General features: G+C 47.7%; 1 protein-coding gene across 3 annotated transcripts; it reads right to left on the bottom strand.

Annotated features, from left to right (window-relative positions):
* Window positions 1-385: 385 nt before the first annotated feature.
* LOC138422720 (2'-5'-oligoadenylate synthase 2) lies at window positions 386-25,007 on the bottom strand. 3 transcript variants are annotated; one of them, XM_069558113.1, is made up of 12 exons: window positions 24,963-25,007; window positions 23,724-23,966; window positions 22,294-22,370; window positions 21,660-21,936; window positions 17,689-17,867; window positions 15,763-15,998; window positions 15,135-15,276; window positions 12,543-12,713; window positions 8,043-8,325; window positions 6,141-6,331; window positions 4,047-4,285; window positions 386-2,996 (listed from the first exon to the last, which is right to left on the bottom strand). In XM_069558113.1, exons 4-12 carry the CDS (start codon window positions 21,799-21,801, stop codon window positions 2,828-2,830), a joined length of 1,752 nt encoding a protein of 583 aa, XP_069414214.1. In that variant the 5' UTR covers window positions 21,802-21,936; window positions 22,294-22,370; window positions 23,724-23,966; window positions 24,963-25,007; the 3' UTR covers window positions 386-2,827. The 3 variants fall into 3 exon arrangements, with proteins under 3 accessions (XP_069414214.1, XP_069414213.1, XP_069414215.1); XM_069558112.1 differs by lacking the exons at window positions 22,294-22,370; window positions 24,963-25,007 and having other exon boundaries at window positions 23,724-24,255; XM_069558114.1 differs by lacking the exons at window positions 23,724-23,966; window positions 24,963-25,007 and having other exon boundaries at window positions 22,294-22,812.
* Between the last annotated feature and the right edge of the window lie 2,968 nt (window positions 25,008-27,975).

A 27,975-nucleotide genomic window follows, 5' to 3' on the forward strand; every position in this document is an offset into this window, starting at 1 on the left:
GTCTGGAGATGGTGTAGACCCTACAGGTTAAAGGGCAAAGTCCAAACAAGATTGTTCCCATTCCCTGGTGGCTCAGATGGTAAAGCATCTGCCCGCAATGAGGGAGATCTGGGTTCGATCCCTGGGTTGGGAAGATCCCTTGAAGAAGGAAATGGCAACCCACTCCAGTATTCTTGCCTGAAAAATCCCATGGACAGAGGACCCTGGTAGGCTACAGTCCATGCAGTCTCAAAGAGTTGGACACGACTGAGCAACTGAACTTCCACATCCCAGCTGCAAGTGGGGTCCTCAGACAACTCTGACTTGGCTGCAAATTCAAGGAGTCCCATGACCCCCTTTCAGGTTAAATAATTCATAGAATGACTCATAGAACTCAGGAAAGGGCTATTTTTTACAATCACTGTTCTATATAAAATATACAAATGAACAGCCAGATGGAGAGATACATAGGAGAGGAGGGCTGGCAGGCTCATGAGCACGGAAGCTGCCATCCCCCCATCTTTGTGATACATTCATATGCTCACCAGCCAACCAGGAAGCCTTGTTGTCTAGAGTTTTCATTAGGGTTTCATTACAAAGGGACAGTTGATTAAATCACTGGCCGTGTGTGTGCTTGGCTTCGATCTCCAGCCCTCCTGTCCTCTTGGAAGGTTGGTAGTGGGTGGGGTTGAACGTTTCAACATTCCTAACATGCTTGGCATTTCAGGCATGGCCAATCCATCCTTTGAAACTAAGGACCCACACCTCGTTAGCACAACACAGGGAGGGTTGGAAGGGGCTCCTCCAAATACAAAAGACAGCCCAAATCAGGACGTTCCAAGGGTTTCTGAAGCTCTTTGCCAGGAACTGGCAACAAAGACCAGATCTATTCTTGTTTATCTGACAGTTGGTATATGTGGTAGTAATCAAACATTAAGTGGATTTATGAAGTTAACACATTAAGACTTCCAAGTGTCTTGAAAGCCAAAGCCAGAGGAGAAAGCCTTTAGATTTGGCAAGAAGAAGCTCACAGATGTGGGGGAAAAGGTAGGCTCAGAAGGAAATGACAACAGTCACACTTATGTAATACATGTGTGCATTAAACAACTGCTGATGTCTATCTAAATATCTGTCTCAACAGTCACAATCAGTGTGCAGTTGTGAGCAGAGCCTGGCTCACTACTGGCTTAGGAGACCTTGATTTGGCAGGGCCCCACGGAGTTCTGTGTACAGACAGGAAGAGACGCGAGGCGGGCGAGGTGGGGGAGTATGAGGGCGAGATGACAGAAACACAGGAACCAAGGGCCAGGAAAAGGGTTTCACTCTGGGAAGAGACCCCTCCTCTAAGACTTAGAGGAAAAGGAAGGAGTTAATCGGAAAAATACGGAAGGGTTCACAAATATGGCACACGTAAAGCTGGATGAGAGCAGATATGTTAATAGCAGAGGTCACTCACGGAACGAGATTTCAGCGAGGAAAGGCGAGATGTCACGGAGGACGTGGAGGTGATGATTTCAAGAGGAGTTGAAGAAGCTTAGGAAGAGGTAATGGGGCCCGTCAAGGGAGGCATGTGTTACTCTTTTATACCATGAACTGATTCTTTAAAAGCTATTGCTTGATGGCCTCTAGAAGCTTCTCCCAGCATTACTAGTCCAGGAATCTATGACTTCTGAGTAAGTGCATCTCATTGACCATGGAATACATCCCTGCTCCACAACTTCCTGGTGTCTGCACTCTCTTGAAAGAAAGAAAGAAATGTATGTGCAGGAATAGAACATATCCAAGCAGTCAGAACCACGGGTGAAAAGACACAGGAAAAAGAAAGAAGAAGTGTATCTGAGAAGGTGAAGATAACCAGGGACAATTTGGGGGTACTTGTTGACAGAGAAACTGATGGGAGAACCAAGTATACCTGGGGCAGGTATCTTGGAAGGAGGTGGAGCTTTGAACACGTGTGGCAGGCACTCTTGGTTGACTGACCCAACCCCCATCCATGGCTGTCTTCATCGCTGCCCTTTTTGGAGTCACTTTTAAGCTGCAAGCAACACATGGCAACGGTTCCGGGTAATGAAACATAAGACTTTGCTGGATGAGGCTTCGAATAAGATACCCTGTGGGTAGGTGTTCTCCACTTTTCTGTCCCTGCAGCCTGATGGTGAACCCGCCATGCGGAGGTGCAAGAGCTACTCTCAGTGCCAGGAAGACTCAGCTAGACAACTCAAGAGGGCGGAGCCAGAAGGAGCCAGGGATGAGTGTGCCCCAGGTGACACTCGGCCATCTCTGAAGACATTTTTTTTTTTTTAAAGAATTGATTTACTTATTTGGCTGTGACGGGTCTTTCTCATCGTGGCACACGGGCTTTCCGGTTGTGTTGCATGGGTTCCAGAGTGTGTGAGCCTAGGTGTCTTGCAGCACGTGGGATCTTAGTTCCCCAACCAGGGATTGAACCCATGTGCCCTGCACTGCAAGGCAGACTCTTAACAGGGAAATCCCTGGAGATGTTTTTGACTATTGCCCTCGGGGGTGGTGCGCCCGCATCTCCTGGGTAGGGAACCAGGGGCTGCTACTCAACATCTTACACTGCTTACACCATGAAGAACTCTCCAGGCCTGAATACCGACTGTCACGGTGGAGACAATCTGCTCCCAGGGAAAGCCTGATGGAGCTGTTGAGTGAGTCCTGTATTGCCCGCCTTAGGATTTCAGCAAATGGAACCAAAAAAAGCCAATCGTTTAAGCGCCTGTGTTGGGCTATCTGTAATGTGTGGCTGAGTGAATCTCAAGTTCCTAGAGCAGAGGAAGCTCTTGGATGGAAGCCCATCCCGGGGTAATCTCCAGACGACACTTCTTTAGATGACTTTCCTGGGCACTTTCCACGGTTGTATGGGACATCCCAACTTATCTTTGAAGCAGAGAGAAGACAACCATTCAGTCGCTTCTTTCGCTAGAAGATGCCAACACCAACGGTCCCCTCCACCCACGTCGCCAGTAGGATCGGCTGGGTCCAAGATCACAGGCCTAAACGAGAGGTTAAGAGTCATTAGAAATATGCTTTTTCAGAACTGGTGGCCTCAGAATTAGGGGCCTATTCTCTTTTCCATGATAAAACAATGCATCTTTCTAGCTTAGATATCAGTCATCCCAATGTACTGAAACAGTTCGAAAGGATTTCCTAGAATTAAATCATATTTGTCAGAAAAGTTTAGAAAGCTATTTGTTATCACTCACATGAAGGCATGATATAAACATCTCCCCATCCTGGTGCAACTGAAATATGATTTATCATGTAATCAACTCTATTTCCCAGGGGGCTCAGTGATTAAAGAAAGAACCTGTCTGCCAACACAGGAGATGCAAGTTTGATTCTTGGGTTGGGAAGATCCCCTGGAGGAGGAAATGGCAACCTACTCCAGTATTCTTGCCTGAGAAATCTCATGGACAGAGGAGCCTGGTGGGCTAGAGTCCATGGGGCTGCGAAGAGTCGGACGTGACTGAGTGACCGGGCGCACACTGTCAAGCTGGTCACACCATGGCTGGCAAGCCACGGTATCTTTCTCTCTCTTTTTCTCCCCCTCCTTCCTCCATTCTTTCTCAATGTTCCTTTCTTTTCTCTTGCTTCCCTTGTTTTGGTTCCCTGCTGCTGGCGCTGAGTGGATGCACGAAGATTCCTTCCTACTCTTGAGGATAACCGTTTTGTAGGATGGAGATGGGAACCCGACCTAAAAAATAACCTGCAGGATCCTTCAGCAGTGAATAACAGCACTATTTCTCAGGGACACTCTTCCAACTCCCACACCTTTTAGACCTGCTAACGGATCCCTGCTTTTCCTTCTGACCTAGAACGATGAAAGCAACTCAGGACCTGGTACCCTGGTCCTTCCCTCTCTGATCCTCCTGGATGACATTTCCCCTGCCTCCCTGGAGACCATGGGAGGTTCTGACGGTCAGCACAGTTCCCTTCTCAGTTTCATATGAGGAATAATGAATCAGGGCCCCTGGGAGGTGAATTCTGGTCACCAAAACAGTGTTGGAGGGAATAAAGTTAAGAAACAGAGTGGTTTGGGGCACCTGGTTCTCTGGATCTGGGTCAGGAGGAAGTTCCTCAGAATCTCATCATCAAAACTGTAGTTGACCGTCCAGAAGACACAGAGATGCTGATATTGTATGACCAACTCCAGGACCGTCCGGAAACCTTCAGCCGTGTCAAAATCCTGTGCCCCACTCCCCTTCTCCCAGGCGTAGATGGTGAGCAGCTCCAAGGCGTACTGAGGGGGCAGAGACCCCTTTTGCTTCAACTTGCTTTCACACTGAGGGAAGAATGGAAACTTCAGACGATAGCGGTTAAAGCAGGGAGGTGACACGCACGTAGCAAGAAGGTGCACCGAAGGATGCTGCGGCCACAGCAGAACAACCGAGTCACGAGACTCAGCCCTGGGGGGACGGGTCTGCTGGGGCCTGAGAAGGGCCGCTCTGCAGCTCAAAGGCAGCTGCGCAGGCTTCTTTGTTGAACTTTGCCTTTATGTGCCTTCCCAGAGTTATAACACAGTCTTGTCGTGGATTTTGGTGGCTCGGGTGGTAGAGAATCTGCCTGCAATGAGGGAGACCCGAGTTCCATCTCTGGGTTGGAAAGATCCCCTCTAGGAGGGCATGGCAACCCACTCCAGTATTCTTGCCTGGGGAATCCCATGGACAGAGGAGCCTGGTGGGCTACAGATGTGGGGCCACAGAGTCGGACACAACTTAGCCACTGACACTTTCACCAATTCCAAAAGCCCCAGTCTGTGCTAATTATGTAGCCAGACATTCCACCTCCATCATTCATTCCTGATCCTCCAACGTCCCTACCCAGCAGGCAGAGGTCAAATGATGAAGTCATGGGGAAGTGAAATGACTTGCCCAAGGTCACCTGGGAGCCCCGAGCACTCTGAGCTCCCTGGGCCTCGGCATAGAGCTGGAAACCACAGATTCAGTCTTTTCCAGCTTCAGGAATCTGGACACAGAAGGGGAACATCTCCCGAAAGAGCAGCTATTGTGTGGGGCTCAGAAAGTGCCCCCATGAGCTGATGGAAGTGAAGGGAGGTAAACCAGTATAGGAAATGCAGCCCCTGGTGCCGCCTGTCACTCCAACCTGCCTTCCAAGAGTAGTGTCTGTGTGTGTTATGGGCATTCATCAGTAAGTAAGCCATGGTGGCGACTTGCAAGCATGCACATCCCGACTTCATCCTCCCTTCGGCTCCAGAATTCTTCGGGTGCCAGAGCAGAGGCAGAATAAGCCACATGCAGCAGCTTTGGGGGTATGAGGGGCTCGCATGTGACCCGACTCAATGGGGTCAGGGATGTGAACGCCACAAAGACACGCAGGTTAAGAGCGGGAAGATTCCTTAATGTGGTTCCGTCCCCTCCCAGCATGGGCAAGTGTGAGCACCAGGTGAGTGCTGGTTTCGTGGTCACAGAGTACTGATAAAAATAAAGACCAGGACGGTCCGGTGGCTAAGAACCTGCCTGCCAGTGCAGAGGACTCGCATTCAATCCCCGGTTTGGGAAGACCTCACATGCAGCGGGGCAACTGAGCCCCAAGTGGTACTGAAGCCTGCATGCCTAGGGCTTGTGCTCCAGCACAAGAGAAGCCACCACGGTGAGAAGCCCGCACACCGCCGCTCAAGAGTAGCCCCTGCTCGCTGCAACTGGAGAGAGCCCACGTGCAGCAACAGTGCAGCCCACATGCAGCCCACGCCCAGCGCAATCAGAAATCAACACAATCAGGGCTTCCCTGGTGGCTCAGTGGTAAAGAATCTGCCCGCCAGTGTAGAAGACACAAGTTTGATCCCTGGTCTGGGAAGATGCCGCATGTGGCGGGACAACTGAGCCCATGCAACACAACTCAGGCCTGCGCTCTAAAGCCCGGGAGCTGCAACTGCTGAGCCCACGTGCTGCAGCTGCCGTGCACTGAGAGCCCGTGCTCCACAACAGGAGAAGCCACCAGGTGAGAAGCCCGTGCACCGCGCCGGACAGTAGCCCCCGCCTGCCGCAACTAGAGAAAAGCCCAGGCCGCAACCAAGACCCAGTAAAGCCAAAAATAAGAAGAAGCATCTTTAAAAATACAATAAATAGAGAATTAAAAATAGTAATAATGAGGTGGCTCTAGGAAAAGAGCCGTCATACCCCTTTGTACCAGTGCTTCACCAGGCGGATTAAATCCTTCAGTTTTGGGGGCAGGGAGCGAACAAAATTGCGCTGTAGCTTCGTGAAACACACAGAAAACTCTCCCCCCAGGAAAACATCAGAAGGTTTGTACAAATAGATGAGTTCAGCATAGGTCCTGGGGCTGGGTGTGGAGCCAGACTTCAGTTCACCTAGCATGGGCGAGAAATTTACATTATGCTACAGTCTCTCTAGACAGTAACAGATCTCAAAACACTGTTAATATAATTTAATCCTGGGAAATTACTTTAACTCTATTAGTGTATGTAAACTACTGATGCCTAATATCTCCAGAGTAGTGAGTTATTAAAAATTATATGGTTTATATGACTATAGGTGGAATTATTAAAAGGTTATCTAGATCTGCACTGTCCTACAGGGTAGTCATCAGCCAAGATGGCTATTTGCATTCAAACTCATTAAAGGAAAATTGAAAAATTTAGTTCCTCAGTAGCACTAGCCATAGTTCAAGCTCTCCATAGGACATTTTTGTTATCGCAGAAAGGCTTTCTGGACAGTGCTAACCTGAACTTTGGAAACTCTGGCCCCCAGATGACATCTGGCCCCTTTCTTGTTTTTATAAATAAAGCTTTATTGGAATACAGTCATGCTCACTTATTAATGTATTGTCTATGACTGCTTTCAAGCTACAAAGGCAGAGTTGAGTAGTTGTCATGGATACACTAGGGTCCTTAAAGCTGAAAATATTTGCTCTCTTATCTTTTATAGGGCTTCCCTGGTGGCTCAGATGGTAAGGAACCTGCCTGCAATGCAGGAGACCCAGGCTTGAAAAAGTTAGCTGACCCCCAATCTATATACTGTCATTTCCTCTCTAAAGGCACTAAGAACCATTCAGAAGGAAAGGACCAGAGTCTTCTTGATTTTGATTTGGAAAATGCCTGACATACCCTTGGTTTCTTTTAATACATCATTGTGTATCTGTCACTTACAAATTGAATTTCCAAAGGAAATTTTTGCCTATTTGAAAGTGAACATCCAGATTTCCTGTTTTTGCCTCAGAATTTCTCCCAGAGTCTATTTTTAAAATTTCCTTCCCTAATACTTGAGGCATTTTATCTATAAATGTGTACTGAATTCCTGTGTACCTCATTCTTTGATCTGAGATGACAATGGCACCCCACTCCAGTACTCTTGCCTGGAAAATCCCATGGACGGAGGACCCTGGTGCTGCAGTCCCTGGGGTCACTGGGAGTCGGACACGACTGAGTGGCTTCGCTTTCACTTTTCACTTTCATCATTTGAGAAGAAAATGGCAACCCACTCCAGTGTTCTTGCCTGGAGAATCCCAGGGAAAGGGGAACCTGGTGGGCTGCTGTCTATGGGGTCTCATAGAGTCAGACACGACTGAAGTGACTTAGTAGCAGCAGCAGCAGCAAGTGATACCCTGGGAATATACGATGCAGGTTCTGGCTGTTGCTGTTGTTGAGTCACTAAGTCGTGTCAGACTCTGCGGCCCCATGGACTGCAGCCTTCCAGGCTCCTCTGTCCATGGGATTCTCTAGCAAGAGTACTGGAGTGGGTTGCCATTTTCTCCTCCAGGGGATCTTCCCAACCCAGGGATCGAACCTGCATCTCCTGCATTGGCAGGCAGATTCTTTACCACTGAACCACCAGGAAAGCTCTCTGGCCTTCATCAGGATACTTGAGAGAGGATAAAAATGCACACAGGTGTAAGATGCTGGTGTCCTTATGTCACCTGTTGGGGCACTGGACCCAAGACTGATCAGTAAGTCATGTGACTTTCCCTCTACCCCGCCCCTGCCTCCATCACACCAGAATCCTTCTTCCTTCTTCCATCACGCCAGAAGCCTCTTCCAGAGGCTCAAAGCTCGGGAGTCTTACCCAGGGCATTAAATGCAGGCAGCACATCAAAGTCAACACTTTCATTGAGAACTTTGGATTTCAGAGTGAAGCTCAGCACCCAGGGAGGCTTCCATTTTGAAATCTCAAACTTCACTTCAAAATCCTTCTGCTGCTGACAGGCTTCCAGCTGCTCATGGATTTCCTTGATGATGTTGCAGCTCTCATCTTTCGGGGAGGTGTAGCTTTTCAGCGAGTCTGCGAACACTACGAGGCTGGCATCAGAGCCAGTCTTCAGAGCCGTGCCTTTCACAGTCGACCCCCCCTAGGGAAGAAAGGCAAATTGAGATGCAGCGTTTTCTAGAGCTCGCCCCTCGCCCCTGTGGGCTGGCACCCGTCGGGCCAATTGATGAGGTTGCCAGGGGTAGCCCCAAGTTTGTGTCTCCAATTAGGGCTGAGTCCTAAGCAGAGTGTTTCATTTTCCCAAGAAATAGAATCCTCTGCTTCCCAAGGTGGTTTGTCCCACACTTTTTGATGTGTGAATTTACCCACAAACAATGGGTGGGTTAGTTTTAAATGACCTCCTTCTCAAGTCAATGTCCTAAATACTTCTGGTACAGACTGCATAGCTTTACAGACTCACAGACACAGAGAACAGACTAGTGGTTACAGTGGGGGAAGGGCGGGGGCAGGGCCGATAGAGGTGGGGTGTAAGAGGTGTAAACTATTAGGGAGGAAATAAGCTACAGTGACATACTGTACACCACGGGGAGTAAAGCCACTATCTTATAATAACTGTAAATGGAGGGTGCTCAGTCGCTCAGTCCTGTCTGCCTCTTTGCGACCCCATGGACTGTAGCCCGCCAGGCTCCTCTGTCTATGGAATTCTCCAGGCAAGAATATTGGAGTGGGTTGTCGTCTTCTCCTCCAGGAGATCTTCCCAACCCAGGGATCGAACATATATCTCCTGGGTTGCAGGTGGATTCTTTACCACGGAGCCACCATTTAAATTACATTATCTTACAAAATTGTGAATCACTATATCATATACCTTGTGTGCGTGTGCTCACTCACTCAGCTGTGTCTGACTCTTTGCGACGCCATGGACTATAGCCCACCAGGCTCCTCTATCCATGGGATTCTCCAGACAAGAATACTGGAGTAGTTGCCATCTCCTCCTCCAGGGGATCTTCCCAGACACAGGGATCAAACCTGAGTCTCTCGCCTCTCTTGCACTGGCGGGTGGATTCTCTACCACTGCGCCACCAGGGAAGCCCAACTTACTGTATAGCTTACTGTACCTTATATGATATTGTACAGCAACTATACTTGAAACCAATCACTTTAAAAAGAGACCATAGTGAGAAAAAAAATATCCTCAACTAATAGTAAAAATCTAAAATTTTCCCACTGCAAGTGATACAGTACAAGCCAAGCATGGGCAAGGAGGGCCAAGCAGCCATCCTCCACCTCTGTGTCAACCTTGGAGGTTAACGCAGAATCGGAAGTCTGTCGTGATCGGGAACCCCCTGGTTGTCCAGTGGTTAGAACTCAGTGCTCTCAGTGCCATGGGTTTGATATCTGGTGGGGGAATAAAGACCCTGAGAGAGGAAGGTAAACTTCCAAACTCATTCTATGAGGCCACCATCACCCTAATACCAAAACCTGACAAAGATGCCACAAAAAAAAAGAAAACTACAGGCCAATATCACTGATGAACATAGATACAAAAATCCTCAACAAAATTCTAGCAATCAGAATCCAACAACACATTAAAAAGATCATACACCATGACCAAGTGGGCTTTATCCCAGGGATGCAAGGATTCTTCAATATCCGCAAATCAATCAATGTAATTCACCACATTAACAAACTGAAAAATAAAAGCCATATGATTATCTCAATAGATGCAGAGAAGGTCTTTGACAAAATTCAACATCCATTTATGATAAAAACTCTCCAGAAAGCAGGAATAGAAGGAACATACCTCAACATAATAAAAGCTATATATGACAAACCCACAGCAAACATTATCCTCAATGGTGAAAAATTGAAAGCATTTCCCCTAAAGTCAGGAACAAGACAAGGGTGCCCACTTTCACCGTTACTATTCAACATAGTTCTGGAAGTTTTGGCCACAGCAATCAGAGCAGAAAAAGAAATAAAAGGAATCCAAATTGGAAAAGAAGAAGTAAAACTTTCGCTGTTCGCAGATGACATGATCCTCTACATAGAAAACCCTAAAGACTCTACCAGAAAATTACTAGAGCTAATCAATGAATATAGTAAAGTTGCAGGATATATATTCAACACACAGAAATCCCTTGCATTCCTATACACTAATAATGAGAAAGTAGAAAAAGAAATTAAGGAAACAATTCCATTCACCATTGCAACGAAAAGAATAAAATACTTAGGAATATATTTACCTAAAGAAACTAAAGACCTATATATAGAAAACTATAAAACACTGATGAAAGAAATCAAAGAGGACACTAATAGATGGAGAAATATACCATGTTCATGGAATGGAAGAATCAATATAGTGAAAATGAGTATACTACCCAAAGCAATTTACAAATTCAATGCAATCCCTATCAAGCTACCAGCCATATTTTTCACAGAACTAGAACAAATAATTTCAAGATTTGTATGGAAATACAAAAAACCTCGAATAGCCAAAGCAATCTTGAGAAAGAAGAATGGAACTGGAGGAATCAACTTGCCTGACTTCAGGCTCTACTACAAAGCCACAGTCATCAAGACAGTATGGTACTGGCACAAAGACAGACATATAGATCAATGGAACAAAATAGAAAGCCCAGAGATAAATCCACACACATATGGACACCTTATCTTTGACAAAGGAGGCAAGAATATACAATGGAGTAAAGACAATCTCTTTAACAAGTGGTGCTGGGAAAACTGGTCAACCACTTGTAAAAGAATGAAACTAGATCACTTTCTAACACTGCCCACAAAAATAAACTCAAAATGGATTAAAGACCTAAATGTAAGACCAGAAACTATAAAACTCCTAGAGGAGAACGTAGGCAAAACACTCTCCGACATAAATCACAGCAGGATCCTCTATGATCCACCTCCCAGAATTCTGGAAATAAAAGCAAAAATAAACAAATGGGGTCTAATTAAAATTAAAAGCTTCTGCACAACAAAGGAAAATATAAGCAAGGTGAAAAGACAGCCTTCTGAATGGGAGAAAACAATAGCAAATGAAGCAACTGACAAACAAGTATCTCAAAAATATACAAGCAACTTATGCAGCTCAATTCCAGAAAAATAAACGACCCAATCAAAAAATGGGCCAAAGAACTAAATAGACATTTCTCCAAAGAAGACGTACGGATGGCTAACAAACACATGAAAAGATGCTCAACATCACTCATTATGAGAGAAATGCAAATCAAAACCACAATGAGGTACCACTTCACACCAGTCAGAATGGCTGCAATCCAAAAATCTGCAAGCAATAAATGCTGGAGAGGGTGTGGAGAAAAGGGAACCCTCCTACACTGTTGGTGGGAATGCAAACTAGTACAGCCACTATGGAGAACAGTGTGGAGATTCCTTAAAAAATTGCAAATAGAACTACCTTATGACCCAGCAATCCCACTGCTGGGCATACACACCAAGGAAACCAGAATGGAAAGAGACACATGTACCCCAATGTTCATCACAGCACTGTTTATAATAGCCAGGACATGGAAACAACCTAGATGTCCATCAGCAGATGAATGGATAAGAAAGCTGTGGTACATATACACAATGGAGTATTACTCAGCTGTTAAAAAGAATTCATTTGAATCAGTTCTGATGAGATGGATGAAACTGGAGCCGATTATACAGAGTGAAGTAAGCCAGAAAGAAAAACACCAATACAGTATACTAACACATATATATAGAATTTAGAAAGATGGCAATGACGACCCTGTATGCAGGACAGCAAAGGAGACACAGATGTGTATAACGGACTTTTGGACTCAGAGGGAGAGGGAGAGGGTGGGATGATTTGGGAGAATGGCATTGTAACAGGTATACTATCATGTAAGAATTGAATCGCCAGTCTATGTCTGACACAGGATACAGCATGCTTGGGGCTGGTGCATGGTGATGACCCAGAGAGATGTTATGGGGAGGGAGGTGGGAGGGGGGTTCAAGTTTGGGAACGCATGTACACCCATGGTGGATCCATGTCAATGTATGGCAAAACCAATACAGTATTGTAAAGTAAAATAAAGTAAAAATTAAAATTAAAAAATAAAAAATAAAAAATCTTCTTTAAAAAAAAAAAAAAGACCCTGCGAGACACATAGCGTGCCCCGCCCCAGGGCCTATCACGAGTGACTTAAGCAGTGCCTCAGCACCCCCCTCCCCACCCCCGAGTACTGGGATCCCAGGCGCTGCTCTCCCCAGCTTCCCTCCTGCATTCTTTCCCGCACATTTCCGGTGGTCACAACTCTTGCCGAGATCCAGGGACTGCTTAATTCCCCGCCAAGAACAAAGAAAAAGGCCAGGGCTCACCTGGATAACTTGAATCTTTGTAGTTGAATGTCGAAAGCAATTTTCTTCAAGGAATGAACAGATGATTTTAAGAGCTTTCTTGATCTGGTCTTGGAAAGTCTGGTTGGGCTGGAGAAAGTCCTTGATGAACTTATCTAGCAGATGGCCTGGGGTTATGTAGAGTGGTGCAGGCTGTGGAAGGAGCCAGCTGTGAGATGCCCCCTGCCAGCCACCACCCCCCATCCCACGTCCTCCACTGCCTTCTCTGCTCCACCGACCCCTCCCTCCTGCTCTCCAGCCCTCCTGCTGGTACCTTTGTCATCTGAGTTCTCACATCACATACCCTAAGAGCTTGCCTGAGAGTTCCAGGTGGTACCCAAGATCCGCCTGAAACAAAAGCTCCCCTCCTTGCTCCTCCTTACCCCCTAGGAGGGATCTGGCTCCTTCTCCCAAACAGGGTTGTGATGCCCCGGGCTCTGAATCACTCTCTCGTGTCCGCTTTCTGTTCTGGCTTCGTCTGCCAATTGCCAGCACCTCCTGTGAACTGCTTCTCCTCCTGCCATATCCCTTCCTTATTTTCCCATTGGTTGTGGGTATTGCTGACTCCTGACGATCACACTCATTCCTTTTGTCAAGGTTCTATCAGCCTCTGTTAAACACCCTGTGCCCAGGTGGACTGGCTTTCCAGGCGCTGCTGTAACAAACCACGGTTCTGGAGACTGAACGCCTGAAATCAAAGCATGGGCGGGGCCGGGCTCTCTCCCAAACTCCGGGGAGAATCCGTCCTCGCATCTTCCAGCTTCTGGCAGTCCTGCAGTCTTCCTTGTCTCGTGGCGGCATCACGCCTACCCATGCCTCTGTTGTCACGTGACCTCGTCCCCTCTATGTCTGTCCCTGAGTGTCTTCTTATAAGACCCAGTCATTGGATTCAGAGCCCACGCTGATCCAGGGTGACCCCTTAACTGATGATACCTGCAAAGACCCTGCTCCCAAAGAAGGTCACACGCTGAGGATCTGAGGGGCGTGAATTTTTCGGGACACTATTCGACCCTTCATGGCAGGGGATGTAGTTCCCTCTAAGTGTGTTGAAGAGAGGGATATCCTGGGGTCAGAGGGGCTGTGTGCTCATTCTGAAGGGGGCAGATCCCTGCTCTCGAATCAAATGGGGTCGTGGAGAGTGGGACCTGCTCATTCCCTCGCACCTGTGGTCGCTTCTGCAAGGAAACCATATTCTGATGGGTAAAGGGGTCTGACACCCGCCCAGAAGTGCGGTTCTCTCCTCTTCAGTAGAAAACGTCAGATGGCATGTGCCCTGTGGACCACAGCTCAAGACAGCTCACCCGAGCCTCTTCTCTTTGCTGTTTTGCTCAGGCCTCAGTCTGCAGAGGCAGTTTGCTTCTTGCTCCGGGTGAGGGGTGGGGGGAAAACAGCAATACGCCTCCCCAAAGTCAGCGTCCTGCTCTATGACTCTGCCTACCTTATGCGAAGATGGGACCTTGCAGGTATGACCAGACATGTGCGGATCGATGTGCTTCCCCTTTGGGGGAGAGGAGAGGGGAAGTCAATGCATCTGGCCTCATCATTAGCTCCTATCTCCAGCCTCCCTTCTCACTCTCACCCCCACCCCTACAGTGTGTGAAGGGAGCTCAGGGCCTGATCCAGCATCTGCTAGGGGGGCCACCACCTACGTCTCCTGGGCTCTGCTCCATTTCACCTGTCTCCACCTTCTCACCTGCTCCTCTCTTGCAGAAACTAATCTCTCGTTTGCAGATGCCCCATTCCTTTGTTCAACTTTACACTTCACCATCATTTTAATGGAAGGGAAGGCCCCTAAGGGTGTGTGTACAGACTGAACTGCGTCCTCCTAAAAACTGCATTGAAGTCCCGACCTCTAGGCTCTATTCATGTGACCTTATTTGGAAACAGAGTCTTTGCAAAGAGGTAATCAAGTTAAGGGGCCATCCCTGCTCGTTCAGTGGTGAAGAATCCACCTGCTAATGCAGGAGGTGCTGGCTTGATCCTCGGATGAGGACGATCCTCTGGAGCCGGAAACGGCAACCCACTCCAGTATTCTTGCCCAGGAAATCTTGTGGACAGAGGAGCCTTGGGGGCTAGTCCATGGGGTCACAAAAGAGTCAGACAGTGAGCAAACAGTGAAAAGAATCGAGTTGAGATGAGGTCGTTCCTGTAGGCCCCTTATTCTGTATGACTGGGATCCTTATAAGAAGAGCAGAGAGACGCAGAGACAGACAAGCATGGAGGGAAGATGTGAAGACGCAAGAGAGGCTCACGCGACAACGGAGGCGGGGACTGGGGTGATGCTGCCACACGCCAAGGATTTCTTGCAACCATCAGAGGCTGGAAGAGGCATGGAGGCACTCTCCCTTGGAGCCTTCAGAGGGAGCACGGTCCTGCTGATGCCTTGATCTTGGGCTTCTAGTCCCCAGAACTGAGACGGAATACATTCCTGTTGCTTTAAGCCACCAGTGTGTGGCACTTTGTCACAGCAGCTCTGGGCAACCAACTTAGGGTGATCTTGGATAGACTGTAGTCCAAGTGTCAGGCGGGCCCTGTCTGCACCAGCACACCAGCTGTGCTGGAAAGTCCTCTCACCAGAACATTCCAAGATGGTCCAGGTGACTCGTTCTCCCTGAGAGAATGCAACCAGTTTTGAGCTTCTTGTTTTAGCAGTAGCCAGCATGTGTTATCCGTGCTCACATTATAGGTTGGGTCAGTTGGATCCAAGATCACTGGCCTATAAATTCCATTAGGTTAAAAGATAATAATCAGTTGAGTTGCTAGTGGGAGAAGAAATCAGTTTAAGGGAAAGAGGGCTGGACTGGGAATCTGTATTTTACCTCCTGCATTTCCTCCCAGTTGCTGAAGTGCTTTGTCTAAGATGTCTAGCCTCTGGTCCTGTTCGCTCTGCTTCACGGACATGTTCCATTCATAAGCTAATAAAAGGGTCTCCTCTTTTTGCTGACCTGTCTCCTTAGCCCCTTCTTTCTATGAGGGGAAGTGCTTGCTTTGCGGACAAAAGGGGACAATGGTTTCGAATGTGAGAAACGTTGTAGCATTCCTCTTTCAGACAGACCTCTCTTTGCCTCCTTAACCACTGCAGCTGGTGTTCTTTTGACAGATGCCCTGTCTGGGGAAAGTGTGGATGGACTGTCATTCTAAGGGGGCACAGCCTGGCATGCAGATGAAGAGGGAAGGAGAGCCGGAATGGGAAGTTTGGTACCTCGGGGCTTGGAGCTGGCTCAGCAGGATGTTGCGGACAGTCTCATCTCCAAAGTTGTAGTTGACTGTCCAATAGACACACAGCTGCTTCTGCTTCTCGATGAGCCTCAGAACAGTCCTGACACCTTCAGCCATATTGAAGTCCTCCGCTCCACACCCCTGTTCCCAGGCGTAGATCGTAAGCAGCTCCAGGGCATATGGAGGCAGCAGGGAGGAATTGATCAGCTTTTCCTGGCACTGTGAGAGGAGAGAAGGCTGGCAGATAACTTGGGACCCGTGCCAGGGGTCTGAAAGCAAGAAACTAGAAGTCTATAGGAAGTCACCATCCCCTGCTAGTGACCGAAATGATATCATGGCTAAAACCCCATAGACTGACAATAGCAAGTGTCAGCAAGAACAGGGAGCACCTGGAACTATCATACACAGCTGACGGGAGTGTGAACTGGTGCACCCATTTGGGAGCAATATTCAGCTGCATTTACTAAAGGTAAATTTATATCTACATACTCCACATATTTATTCATATATGCCATGTGTATATGTATACACATGCACATACACAGTCATATATGTAGCTAAGTCACTTCAGTCGTGTCTGACTCTTTGCAACCCCAGGGACGGTAGCCTGCCAGGCTCCTCTGTCCATGGGGGTCCTCCAGGCAAGCATACTGGAGTGGGTTGCCATGCCCTACTCATCCATATATATATATATAAAATATATGAATATATACTACATATATAAGGTATATGGACTTCCCAGGTGGAGCAGTAGTAAAAGATTCCACCCCACCAGACAATGCAGGAGATGCAGGAGACATGGGTTTGATCCCTGAGTCAGGAAGATTCCCTGCAGGAAGAAATGGTACCCCTCTCCAGTACTCTTGTCTGGGAAATCTCATGCACAGAGGAGCCTGGTGGGCTACAGCCCATGGGGTCGCAAAGAGTTGGACACGACTGAGCACCTGAGTGTGCACACACACACACACACACACACACACACACACACAGCATGCCTTGTAGCACAGCAGCTTCACTCCTGCATTTTTACCCAAGAGGAAACTGACTGCTTAAAGTCACCAAAAAAAAAAAGACATGTAGGGGAATATCCATTGCAGCCTAACTCATGATAGCCCCAATCTGGGGATGACCCATATGTCCCTTAGCAGTGGACTGCATCCAAGTACAGTGTATTAACGCAATGGAATAGTATCAAACAGTGAAGAACCACTACTCCCTGCAACAACATGGAAAAACCTCTCAGGCCTAATACTGAGCAAAAGGTGGCAGTCGTAAAGTACAGTTAGTATGATTCCGTTGCCATCGAGTTTAAAAACAAACAAAACTAGTCTGTGGCGACAGATGTTAGGACAGAGGTTTGTTTGGGAGCAGTACAGACTGGAAGTGCGCAGCCTGCTGGGGTGCAGGAAATGTGCCCTATTTTGATCTGAGGATTGCCTAAAAGGCTACAATAATGCACTGAGCTGTATTCCTTTGTGTGTGTGTGTGTGTGTGTGTGTTTGTGGCATGTGGGATCTTACTTCCCCTACCAGGGTTCGAACCTGCACCCCCTGGATTGGAATGGTAGTATCCTAACCCCTGGACCACCAGTAAAGTCCTGAGCTGTACTCTTGAATGTGAACATGTTCAGTTCAGTTCAGTTCAGTCACTCAGTTGTGTCCAACTCTTTGTGACCCTGTGGACTGTAGCCCACCAGGCTTCTCTGTCCGTGGGATTCTCCAACCAAGAACACCAGAGTGGGTTTCCTCCTCCAGGGGATCTTCCTGGCCCAGGGTCTCTTGCATGACAGGCGGCTTCTTGACTGCCACCATTCTTAACGTTGTTGTATTGACACTTTACCCAAGATGAATCATCTCAGTCAAAGGGAAACAGATGATCGATAGCAATGGACACACAATTTGAAATTTACCTTTTGAAACCAGTGCTTTACCAGGAGGATCAAATCCTTTAGTTTGCTGGGATAGTTGCTAAAAAACTTCTCCTGGAGTTCCGTGAAGCAGACTGAGAACTCACCGGGCCTGGCTTTCACCATATCCAAGGATCTTTTGAGCTCTCGATAGCTCCAGGGGCTAGACTTCTCACCTAAGCCTGGTGTGAAAGAGAAGCAGAAGTTCTGATTTTCAGGGAACCTAGGCTTGGTGAGCCCACAAAGAAGGCTGGATGCAGCCAGATAGCACGCGCTCACTGCTTCATCTAGAAGAGGGTGGGGGTAAAAGGTGAGAGGTGGTCTGTCCTGCTGGATAATAAAATGTAGTTAGGTTAATACTCAGTAAAGAATGTAATTTTAAAATTCCCCTGTAGTTTTACTTTTCTCAGAAATGAAATGAAATGCCAGTCACTCAGTTGTGACCAACCATCTGAGCCATCAAGGAAGCCCTGCTTTTCTCAGAAAGCAACCATTACTGTTTAGCCTAGGAGAAGGCAATGGCACCCCACTCCAGTATTCCTGCCTGGAGAACCCCATGGACTGAGGAGCCTGGTAGGCTCCGCAGTCCATGGGGTCGCTGAGGGTCGGACACGACTGAGCGACTTCACTTTCACTTTTCACTTTCATGCATTGGAGAAGGAAATGGCAGCCCACTCCAGTGTTCTTGCCTGGAGAATCCCAGGGACGGGGGAGCCTGGTGGGCTGGCGTCTATGAGGTTACACAGAGTCGGACACGACTGAAGTGAGTTAGCAGCAGCAGGGGAAAAAAAAAAAGAGAGAGAGAGAGAGATTCAAGTTTGGAATGTGTCACTCTGCCGCCATCTCGTGGCAGCTCCTGGATACTACATGTGAGGAAGACCTGGTCTTTCCGTTCTTACATCATCCTTGCATGACGGGGAGAAGCCAGCAGAGGGCGCTCTGGCCTTATCTCCAACCACCCTGCTGTGAACCAGAGAAGTTCAGTTCAGTTCAGTCACTCAGTCGTGTCCGACTCTGCGACCCCAAGAACCGCAGCACGCCAGGCCTCCCTGTCCATCACCAACTCCCGGAGTCCACTCAAACCCATGTCCATTGTGTCGGTGATGGCATCCAACCATCTCATCCTCTGTCGTCCCCTTCTCCTCCTGCCCTCAATCTTTCCCAGCATCAGGGTCTTTTCAAATGAGTCAGCTCTTCGTATCAGGTGGCCAAAGTATTGGAGTTTCAGCTTCAACATCAGTCCCTCCAATGAACACCCAGGACTGATCTCCTTTAGGATGGACTTGTTGGATTTCCTTGCAGTCCAAGGGACTCTCAAGAGTCTTTTTTAACGCCACAGTTCAAAAGCATCAATTCTTCGGTGCTCAGCTTTCTTTATAGTCCAACTCTCACATCCATACATGATACTGGAAAAACCATAGCCTTGACTGGACGTTACTTGTTGACAAAGTAATGTCTCTGCTTTTGAATATGCTGTCTAGGTTGGTCATAACTTTCCTTCCAAGGAGTAAGAATCTTGTAATTTCATGGCTGCAATCACCATCTGCAGTGATTCTGGAGCCCCCCAAAATAAAGTCAGCCACTGTTTCCACTGTTTCCTCATCTGTTTGCCATAAACCAGAGGAGAGAACATAGGATATCCTACGAATTCTGAGTCACACTGTCTCTTCACCTTGTCTCCAGCCCCTTCTGCTGAAATGGAGCAGGACACCGTGGTCCTTGCCTCCTTCCACCCCCACCATGCTCTCTGTCTGCTTTTTGCCTGGGGAAAACTATAGTCAAAGGATAAGTTTAACCAGAGAGATGAGAACATGCAGAAACAAAGGAAAAGAGTCAAAGGGGACCAAAAAATAATAATGTAGTCATTAAACATAATTGAGCTAGAGTCCATGGGGTTGCAAAGATTCAGACTTCACTAAATGACTAACTCAACATTAAGTTTAGTCGAGGACCATTCAGAGTTTCCTTCTCGGGGATTATAGATAACATTCTGAGCCATATCCATGAGCTGTCATATAGATACTGAAACTCCAGGTGGAAAAAGTTAACTACACGATGGCCAGACTGTACCCATTACACGAGCTGTCGCAGTTCTGAGAATGGACCCCAGAGAAAATGGAAACAAGCCGACCCCGGAACTGAAGACAAATTGCACCTAAAGCAATTGAGATGACGCTGCTCAGATCACTGATGACCAGTTTGAAGATGACTGTCAGAGCTGACTGTACTTTTTCTTCCTGTAGCCCCCTCCCTCGGTCTAAAAAATCTCGTCCCCACTGACGATCAGCGGGAGGCGTTGACCTTTGGACAGATGTCTGCCCTCCCCCAAAGTTGCTGGCATCTGAAATAAAGCTAACTTTCCTTTCCATCAGCTTGGCCTATTTATTGACTTTGGACGGTGAGCAGCTGGACCCACACACTTTGAGTGAGTAACACTTTGAGTCAGGCATGTATTCTCAATCCTTACTGTCCGAAAGGCCCTGGAAGTTAGCTTTTTCTAGCTTTGATCTTACCGTTGGACAAAGGTGGGTTAGTAGTAGGATCAGGGTGTGAATTCAGGGCTGCCTAACTCACAAACTGCTGCATTTTTTCCTCTGAACTAGGTCACCTTTCTGTGAATGTGAGTCTCAGGTTCTGTGTGTGTGTGTGTGTGTGTGTGTGTGTGTGTCCACCTTGAAGGCACCAGGCCTGACTCTTAAAAGACTCGGGCTTTCATCCTAGTTCTGTCAGTAACTGGGTGTGTGGCCCTGGATACAGTCATGTCTTTCTGATTCCATTTGTTTAATGAGGGATTGGATGTCAACTCTGATAATTAAGTTTGTGATAATATATATACCTAATGCTTGAGACTAAGCTGTGACTATGGTGAGTCTTATCCACTCAATAAACCAACCATCCATCCACCCAGTCAACCATCCTCTCATCCATTCATCCAGTCAACCATCCACTCATCCACCCAGTCAACCATCCATCCATCCATCCATCCATCCATCCAGTCAACCATCCATCCATCCACCCAGTCAACCATCTTCTCATCCATCCATCCATCCACCCAGTCAACCATCCTCTCATCCATTCATCCAGTCATCCATCCATCCATCCATCCATCCATCCATCCATCCAGTCAACCATCCTCTCATCCATTCATCCAGTCAACCATCTATCCATCCATCCATCCATCCATCCATCCATCCAGTCAACCATCCTTCCATCCAACCATTGATCCATTCAAACTGTTGCCCATGGAAGATCCTTGCCTTGATGATTAGAGGGCAACTGCAAACCTGCTCTAGCTGAACTTTTCTCAGAGGTTTTCCCCATCCTCTACCTCTGGCCAAAGTTTATTCTAGTTTACATCTTCACTGTGGTCCGCAGAAAGGCAGCAACCACCATGAAGCTGGTTGAAAATACAGAATTCTGGACCCCAATCTCTTGAATCAGAGCCATCATTTTAATAAGTTTCTCAGGGGATTTGTGTGCATATCACAGTTTGAGGAACTCTAGGTTCTAGAGTCTAGAACATTTCCTCCAAAATCAGTTAGGAGTTAAAGGAGAGGTCCTAAAGACCAGAGTATGCTCAAGGTAGGAGAGGTCTTCTCTCTTGAAAGTCTTCCCTGGCAGCTTAAAGTAAAGAACAGTAAAGAACAGTAAAGAACACGCCTGCACTGCAGGAGACAAGGGTTTGATCCCTGGCTGGGGAAGATCCCTTGGAGAAGAGAATGGCAACCCACTCCAGTATTCTTGCCTGGAGAATTCCATGGATAGAGGAGCCTGGCAGGTTATAGTCCATGGGGTCACAAAGAATCGGACACAACTGAGTGATTAGCACTTTCACTTTCTTTTCACTTTCAGTGGTATTTATTCCATCCCCATGCTATCCACCACCCCTTTCATTGGCTTTGTTCTCTTGACAAGCCCTTCCAGACCCACACCTCCAACCCTGCCTACCACCCTGCACACCCAGGAGGGCTCACCCAGAGGGTTGAAGGCAGGCAGCACGTTGAAAGTGATGCTCTGCTGTTTTGTGGAAAGCTGGACAGTGACCCTGGAGCTCCTATTGGTGTTCTGGAGCTCCATCTTGGCTGCCAGATTCAGCGTGGACTCACAGTGCTTCATCTGTGCCCAGATTTTGCCGAGGAGTTCATATTGTCTTTTTTCCTGGTCCTGGAATTGCTCAAGGTCCCGGAAGAAGACGACAAGGGTACCATCGGAGTTGCCTCTCAAGACCGTTCTCCGGCCATAGGAGCCGCCCTATCAGCAACAGAGAGGCAGATGTGAAAGTCTGAACCCTCTGGGGTCACTGGGCACCCCAACAGGCAGAGGTATTTCTCAACTCGAGCAGAAGTCCCACACGTCTGGTGTTCATCTGTCCACCCAAAGAGCTGAATCAGGACACCCACAGCAACATTTCCCCCACAAGCCCCAAACAGAAGGCAACTTGGATGACCATCAGCAGGAGAGCAGACACAACGGAATGCACGGCAACAACAAAATGAGAAAACAACAGCTGCATGCAACGACGTGCGCTTCATCGACCGGTGCGTCGAAAACAAAGCCCACACGTTAAAGCTGCGCAGCGCACGATGCCTTTTAGACAGGGAGACCAACCTGCTCAGTTTTAGCCCCGAGACGTCCATGTCCCAGAAAACCCTTCAGTCGCAGACAAACCCGGAAGGTTGGTCACTCTATACAAAGTTTAAAAACAGGCAAAACTAATCTATGCTGTTAGAAGTCAGGAGAGTGGTTGGCTGGGGTTGAGGGTAATGACTGGACAAGGGACCCAGGGACTCTTGGGTAGGGGCTGGGAAACTTTTATTTCTTGATCTGGGTATAGGTCACACATGTATGTCTGTGGCAATCCATCAAGCTGTACACAGATCTGTGTACTTGTTGTACATATTTTTTTTACTGAGAAAAAAGTTAACAAATTTGAGAGGTAGGACTGCACAGTGGTTAAGGGTGCACGCTCCCAAATTGTCGCCATTGTTTAGTCACTAGGGAAGCCCCTTTAGTCGCTCAGTCGTATCCAATTCTGCAACCCCACCCACTGTTGCCCATCAGGCTCCTCTGTCCACGGGATTCCCCAGGCAAGAATACTGGAGTGGGCTGCCATTTCCTTCTCCAGGGGATCTTCCTGACCCAGGGATCGAACTCATGCCTCCTGCACCTCAGTGTGGATTCTTTACCATGGAGCCACCAGGGAAGGCCTTCCAAATAGATTACCTGAGCTTAAAATCCCAGGTCGAATACCAACAAATGATAACTTCCCCACGCTTCATTTTCCTTATCTGGGCCAAGACAGGAGACACCATGTAGAGACACCATGTGTCCAGGTGTCTACTCCTAGGGCTAGTGGGTGTGTGTAAGGGCGGAGGCCAGAAAGCACGTGGCTGCGGAGAAGTGCGATTCTGGTGCTGAAGGGCACGGGGGTGGGGCCGGGCATACATAATCCCCTCCCCACCCTAGGGTCCTGGCAGCTTCCCAGCATCATTTCTTTCTCAAAATTCTAGAATCTTCAGCCTCCACCCTAGGGTTTGTGCCAGAGCACCAAACATGTCTAACTGATGAGGCTTCCCATCTCCTCAGTGTTGAGAAATCACAGAACATCCTTGAATAGTTTTATTGAACTCTTGTAGGCCCAGTTTACTCATCTGTAAAATGGGGAGGATAAAAATGACATAAGTAACCACAGCTAATTTACTGCTGCGGCTTTGTACCAAGTTCTTGCCAGAACATTCTGTGTTTAAGCCTCTTAACACTTGGCACTGACTATTATTCCCCTCGCATTTTACACATTCGGACACTGAGGCACAGAGAGGTTAAGCAACCTACCCCGGGTCACACAGCAGTAAGGGGCAGAATCAGCGCTCTCCCAACCTGTACCCCTAAACTCTACACCCCGTTCCATCATGTCACTCAAGTATGGGCTTAGGCAAGGTGATTCTTGCGCGCCCAGGGCCCAGAGCACAGCAGGTGCTCAGCACCACGTCCTTCTGCCTCCTGGGTCCCAGAAGCACTGACTCCAGCCATCTACTCACTTTGGCCACCCCTGTCACGGTGAGGGGCTGGCAGGGTTCCTGCAGGACTGCACAGATGGTGTCCACTGACTGGTCGATGTCTTTCTGACAGTCTTCAGAGGGCCTCAGGTAGTTCTGGATAAACTCCTCCAGTTTCTCAGAAGGCTGTTCATAGAGATGGGACTCCCAGCTGCCCATGGCTCTGACTGGCTGCTGAGATGACAGCTAGTGGCAGAGCGGGAGGCTGAGGAGAATAAGGAACTTCTGTGTGCAGGGGGAGGAGAGGGGAGAAAACCGAAACTCACACCAGGGAAAAAGGAAACTCAGAGTCTTCTGGCCCAACCCAGGCCTCGCCCCCAGCCTGTCTGCTGCTCTCAAGGGAGGCTTGTAGTTAAAAACATGGCCCCTTGAGCTGGATTATGAGGGCTTGATATGGGTTAGGTCTGTGTCTTTGAGCACACTGCCAGCCCTTTTTGTACCTTGATCTCCCCATCTGTAAAATGGGGGTAACAGTGGTACCTATCTCACAGGCTTAATACAAAGATTAAAATACTTGCAAAGTGCTTAGAACAGGACCTGGTATACGGCTAGTGCTGTAAAGTGTTTGTAAAGCAAGTAATTTCATAGGGGGCCAGAGGTGGTTTTTTTTTTTTTTTTAATAATTGAAGTATAGCTGATTTAAAATATTGTGTTAGTTTTCAGGAGTTCAGCAAACTGATTCAGTTATATTTACATATATATATATATATATATATATATAATGTAAAAAATCATTTTCCCAGAGGTCATCTTTTGAGGCTCCTTCCTCTTTCCCCTGTTCCCAATGGTTTGGGAATTCAGAGTTGATGATAACAGTGAGGAGAAGAGACCAGAGAGGGCCCTGACTTGTTTCGGGACACACAGCAAGGCAAGGGTTCAGCCACTTGGAATTTAGTTCTGCCCCTGAGCAAACCCAGGTCCCCAGAGGCCTGCTTCTGGGTGCCCAGTCCCTCAGCACACACATGAACACCTGCCAGGTTTCATCGAGCATTTAACCACCCCCAGCAAGGAAGGAAAACATGCCCAGGAGCACACAGGCCAGGGAGGAGACAGGAGTCCAACTCTTGTGCCCAGGACCATGAGAACGAAACTCCTGGGCAGCTCCCACTGGCTCCCTCTGTAACGCAGAAGGCAAACATCTCCAAGGTGGGACAGGAACAGACCCCCTTTCTCTGCTGTGATGATTGATTTTGTTATTATTATCTTTCAAATGGCGATTACTTATCTGTAGTTTTTGGCTGCGCTGGGTCTTCATTGCTGTCAGCGGGCATTTTATAGGTGCGGCGAGTGGAGGCTACTCTCCAGCCGGGGTACACGGGCTTCTTATTACCGTGACTTCTCTTGCTGCAGAGTTCGGGCTCCAGGGTATGCAGGCTCAGCAGTCATGGCACACAGGGCTTAGTTGTTCTGTGGCATGTGGGTTGAACTTCTGTCCTCTGTGGCATGTGACCAGAGGTTGAACTTCTGTCCTCTGTATCGGCAGGCAGATTCTTAACCACTGGGCCACCAGGAAAGTCCTGTGATGACTAGTTTCGTATGTCAACTTGACTATGACCAAGGTACTCAGATATTTGGTCAAACATGCTTCTAGAATTTTTTTTTTTTTTTTTTGCAATATACTTTTAAGATGAGATCACCATTTGTAAACTTTGGGGAGAGCAGATTATTCACTCTAATGTGGATGGGCCTCATCCAATCAGGTGAAGGGATGAAAAGAAAAAGGTCTGATCTCTCCCTGAGGAGGAGGCAATTCCACAAGCAGATACTTCTTTCTGTTTCCAGCTATCCTGGCCACCCTACCCTGCAGAATTTGGACTCACTGGCCCCTTCAATGGCACAGCCAATTCCTTAAAACAAATTTTTCCCTAAATCTAGATTTATAAAACCAATTGGTTCTATTAACCTCAAAAGTAAAGCAACGATTGTTTTACCAACAAAATGGGTTTGTTTGGGAACAGTAAAGAATTTCAATTTAGGACAAGCAGGCAATAGCAAAAAGCCATAGGCAAGTCCAGCCAAGGAAGAAGAGGAATATTGCATTATAGAGAAAAAAGAGGAAGTTAGGAGGGGTTGTTTGAACACATGTCTGTTGGAGGAAAGCAAGAATTCAGGGTGATGATGGGTTCTCGCTGGCTCAGTTGCCAGGGGAGTTGGCTTCCTCCAGGAGCCATGCAGTGTACATCTTTCCGGTCCTGGCCCATCACTGACGATTTTTCCCTGTTGATCATCTTCCTGTCGGGGGTGTGTTAACTGAGTTGTCTTTCCTGGGACTCGTCTCCAGAGGCATTTGAGGTGTGAGAGCGCCCTCTTCTGGTTTTCTGACTCCATGAGGTTTCTGTTTGCGAGTTCATTTTCACAGCTTGGTTTCCCCGGAGAAACCTGATGATCGCTCCTGTCCATAAAGGGCCAGTCCCTGCCCTTTTCTGACTTCTAAAACACCTAGAGGTAGGCTGGGCTTAGGTCATAAGGCTTCTTTTCTAAATGAAAATATAGAGGCTCAGAGAGCTGAAAAATATTTGTCTGAGGTTATACAGCTTGTAAGTTATCTGGCTAGCTTCTAACTACCTGCTTTCTAAACTCTGTGCTTTTTAATTTTAAAAAATATTTTATTTTGAAATCATCTGAAACACAAAGAACTCTCTCATATTCTTAATCCTGAATATTTCACCATATTTGCTCCTCATTCTCTGTGTACATTGTATTATCAGTATTATTATCACTGAGTCATGTGAGTTGTATGTTGCAGGTATTATGTCTCTTTACTCTTTTAAAACATATATATATATATATATATTTAGTTTATCAGAGTGGTTTTAGGTTCCTAGAAAAACTGGGCAGAAGCCAAGAGATTTCCTATATACCTCACTGCTACCACCCCACCACAACCACCAGCCTCCTCCCACCCCCGACAACATTCTGCAGTGGTATTTGAGCTGAGCCCCAAAGAACTGATGCTTTGGTGGTGCTAGAGAAGACTCTTGAGAGTCCCTTGGATTCCCAAGGAGATCAAATCAGTCCATCCTAAACGAAAACAGTCCTGAATATTCATTGGAAGGACTGATGCTAAAGCTGAAGCTCCAATACTCTGGCCACCTGATGCGAAGAACTGACTCATTGGAAAAGACCCTGATGTTGGGAAAGACTGTGAAGGCAGGAGGAGACGGGGATGACAGAGTTGGATGGCATCACCAACTCGATGGACATGAGTTTGAGCAAGCTCCAGGAGTTGATGAAGGACAGGGAAGCCTGGCTTGCTGCAGTCCATGTGGTCGCAAAGAGTCGGACACGACTGAGCGACTGAACTGAACTGATTTGAGAGGTGAGAGCTCCCCTTTCTGGTCTCCTGGCTTCACTTAAGATGGGGTTTCCCATTTCCGAATTCATTTTCAGTTTCACATCAGTATCCCCTAGCAGGGTGGGACACTTGTTACAACCGAGTAACCCACACGGACACATCATAACCACCCAGACTTCTTTACTCTTCTTTTTAAGAGTAATTTTATCTGTTTATTTATGTTTGGGCGTGCTGGGTCTTTGTTGCTGTGCAGGCTTCCCTCTGGTTGCGGTGAGCCGGGGCTGCTCTCTAGCTGTGGTGCTGTGGTGTGCGGGCTTCTGGTTGGGATGGCTTCTCTTGCTGCAGAGCACAGGCTCTAGGGTGCGCGCGGACATCAGCAGCTGTGGCCCGTGGGCGCTAGACAGCAGTCTCAATAGTTGTGGTGCACCGGGGCCTGGCTGACCCAAGGCATGTGAGATCTTCTGGGACCAGGGATCGAACCCGTGTGCCCTGCCTTGGAAGATGGGTTCTGAACCACTGGACCACCAGGGAGGTCCCTCGCTAGCATATCCTTTATGGCCTTGGTAGAGCTGTATTCTCTGCTTTTCCACAGGAGAGAATTTGGTGGGGTTTTTCTTTTTTCTTTCTGGATTTATACAGCACATCAGCCCCCAGCACATCCACTTCCCTGACCTTTTAATCCCATCTCCCACTATCTCTCGGAGAAGGCAATGGCACCCCACTCCAGTACTCTTGGCCCGAAAATCCCATGGATGGAGGAGCCTGGTAGGTTGCAGTCTGTGGAATTGCTAAGAGTCAGACACGACTGAGCAACTTCACTTTCACTTTTCACTTTCATGCTTTGGAGAAGAAAATGGCAACCCACTCCAGTGTTCTTGCCTGGAGAATCCCAGGGATGGGGGAGCCTGGTGGGCTGCCGTCTACGGGGTCACACAGAGT

This window comes from Ovis canadensis, chromosome 17 (assembly GCF_042477335.2).
Source record: "Ovis canadensis isolate MfBH-ARS-UI-01 breed Bighorn chromosome 17, ARS-UI_OviCan_v2, whole genome shotgun sequence".
Taxonomy (NCBI): Eukaryota; Metazoa; Chordata; class Mammalia; order Artiodactyla; family Bovidae; genus Ovis; species Ovis canadensis.

Bases quoted from the DNA above. Each gene is read 5' to 3' on its own strand.
- LOC138422720 (XM_069558112.1), bottom strand. From the start codon at position 23,900: ATGGGCAGCTGGGAGTCCCATCTCTATGAACAGCCTTCTGAGAAACTG. The intron at 12,714-15,134 runs GTGAGAGGACTT...CTCCTTCCACAG, and splicing joins GACCATCTTGGAATGTTCTG to CCTGCACCACTCTACATAAC. The intron at 4,286-6,140 runs GTATGACGGCTC...TTCTTCCCTCAG, and splicing joins TGAAGCACTGGTACAAAGGG to TGTGAAAGCAAGTTGAAGCA.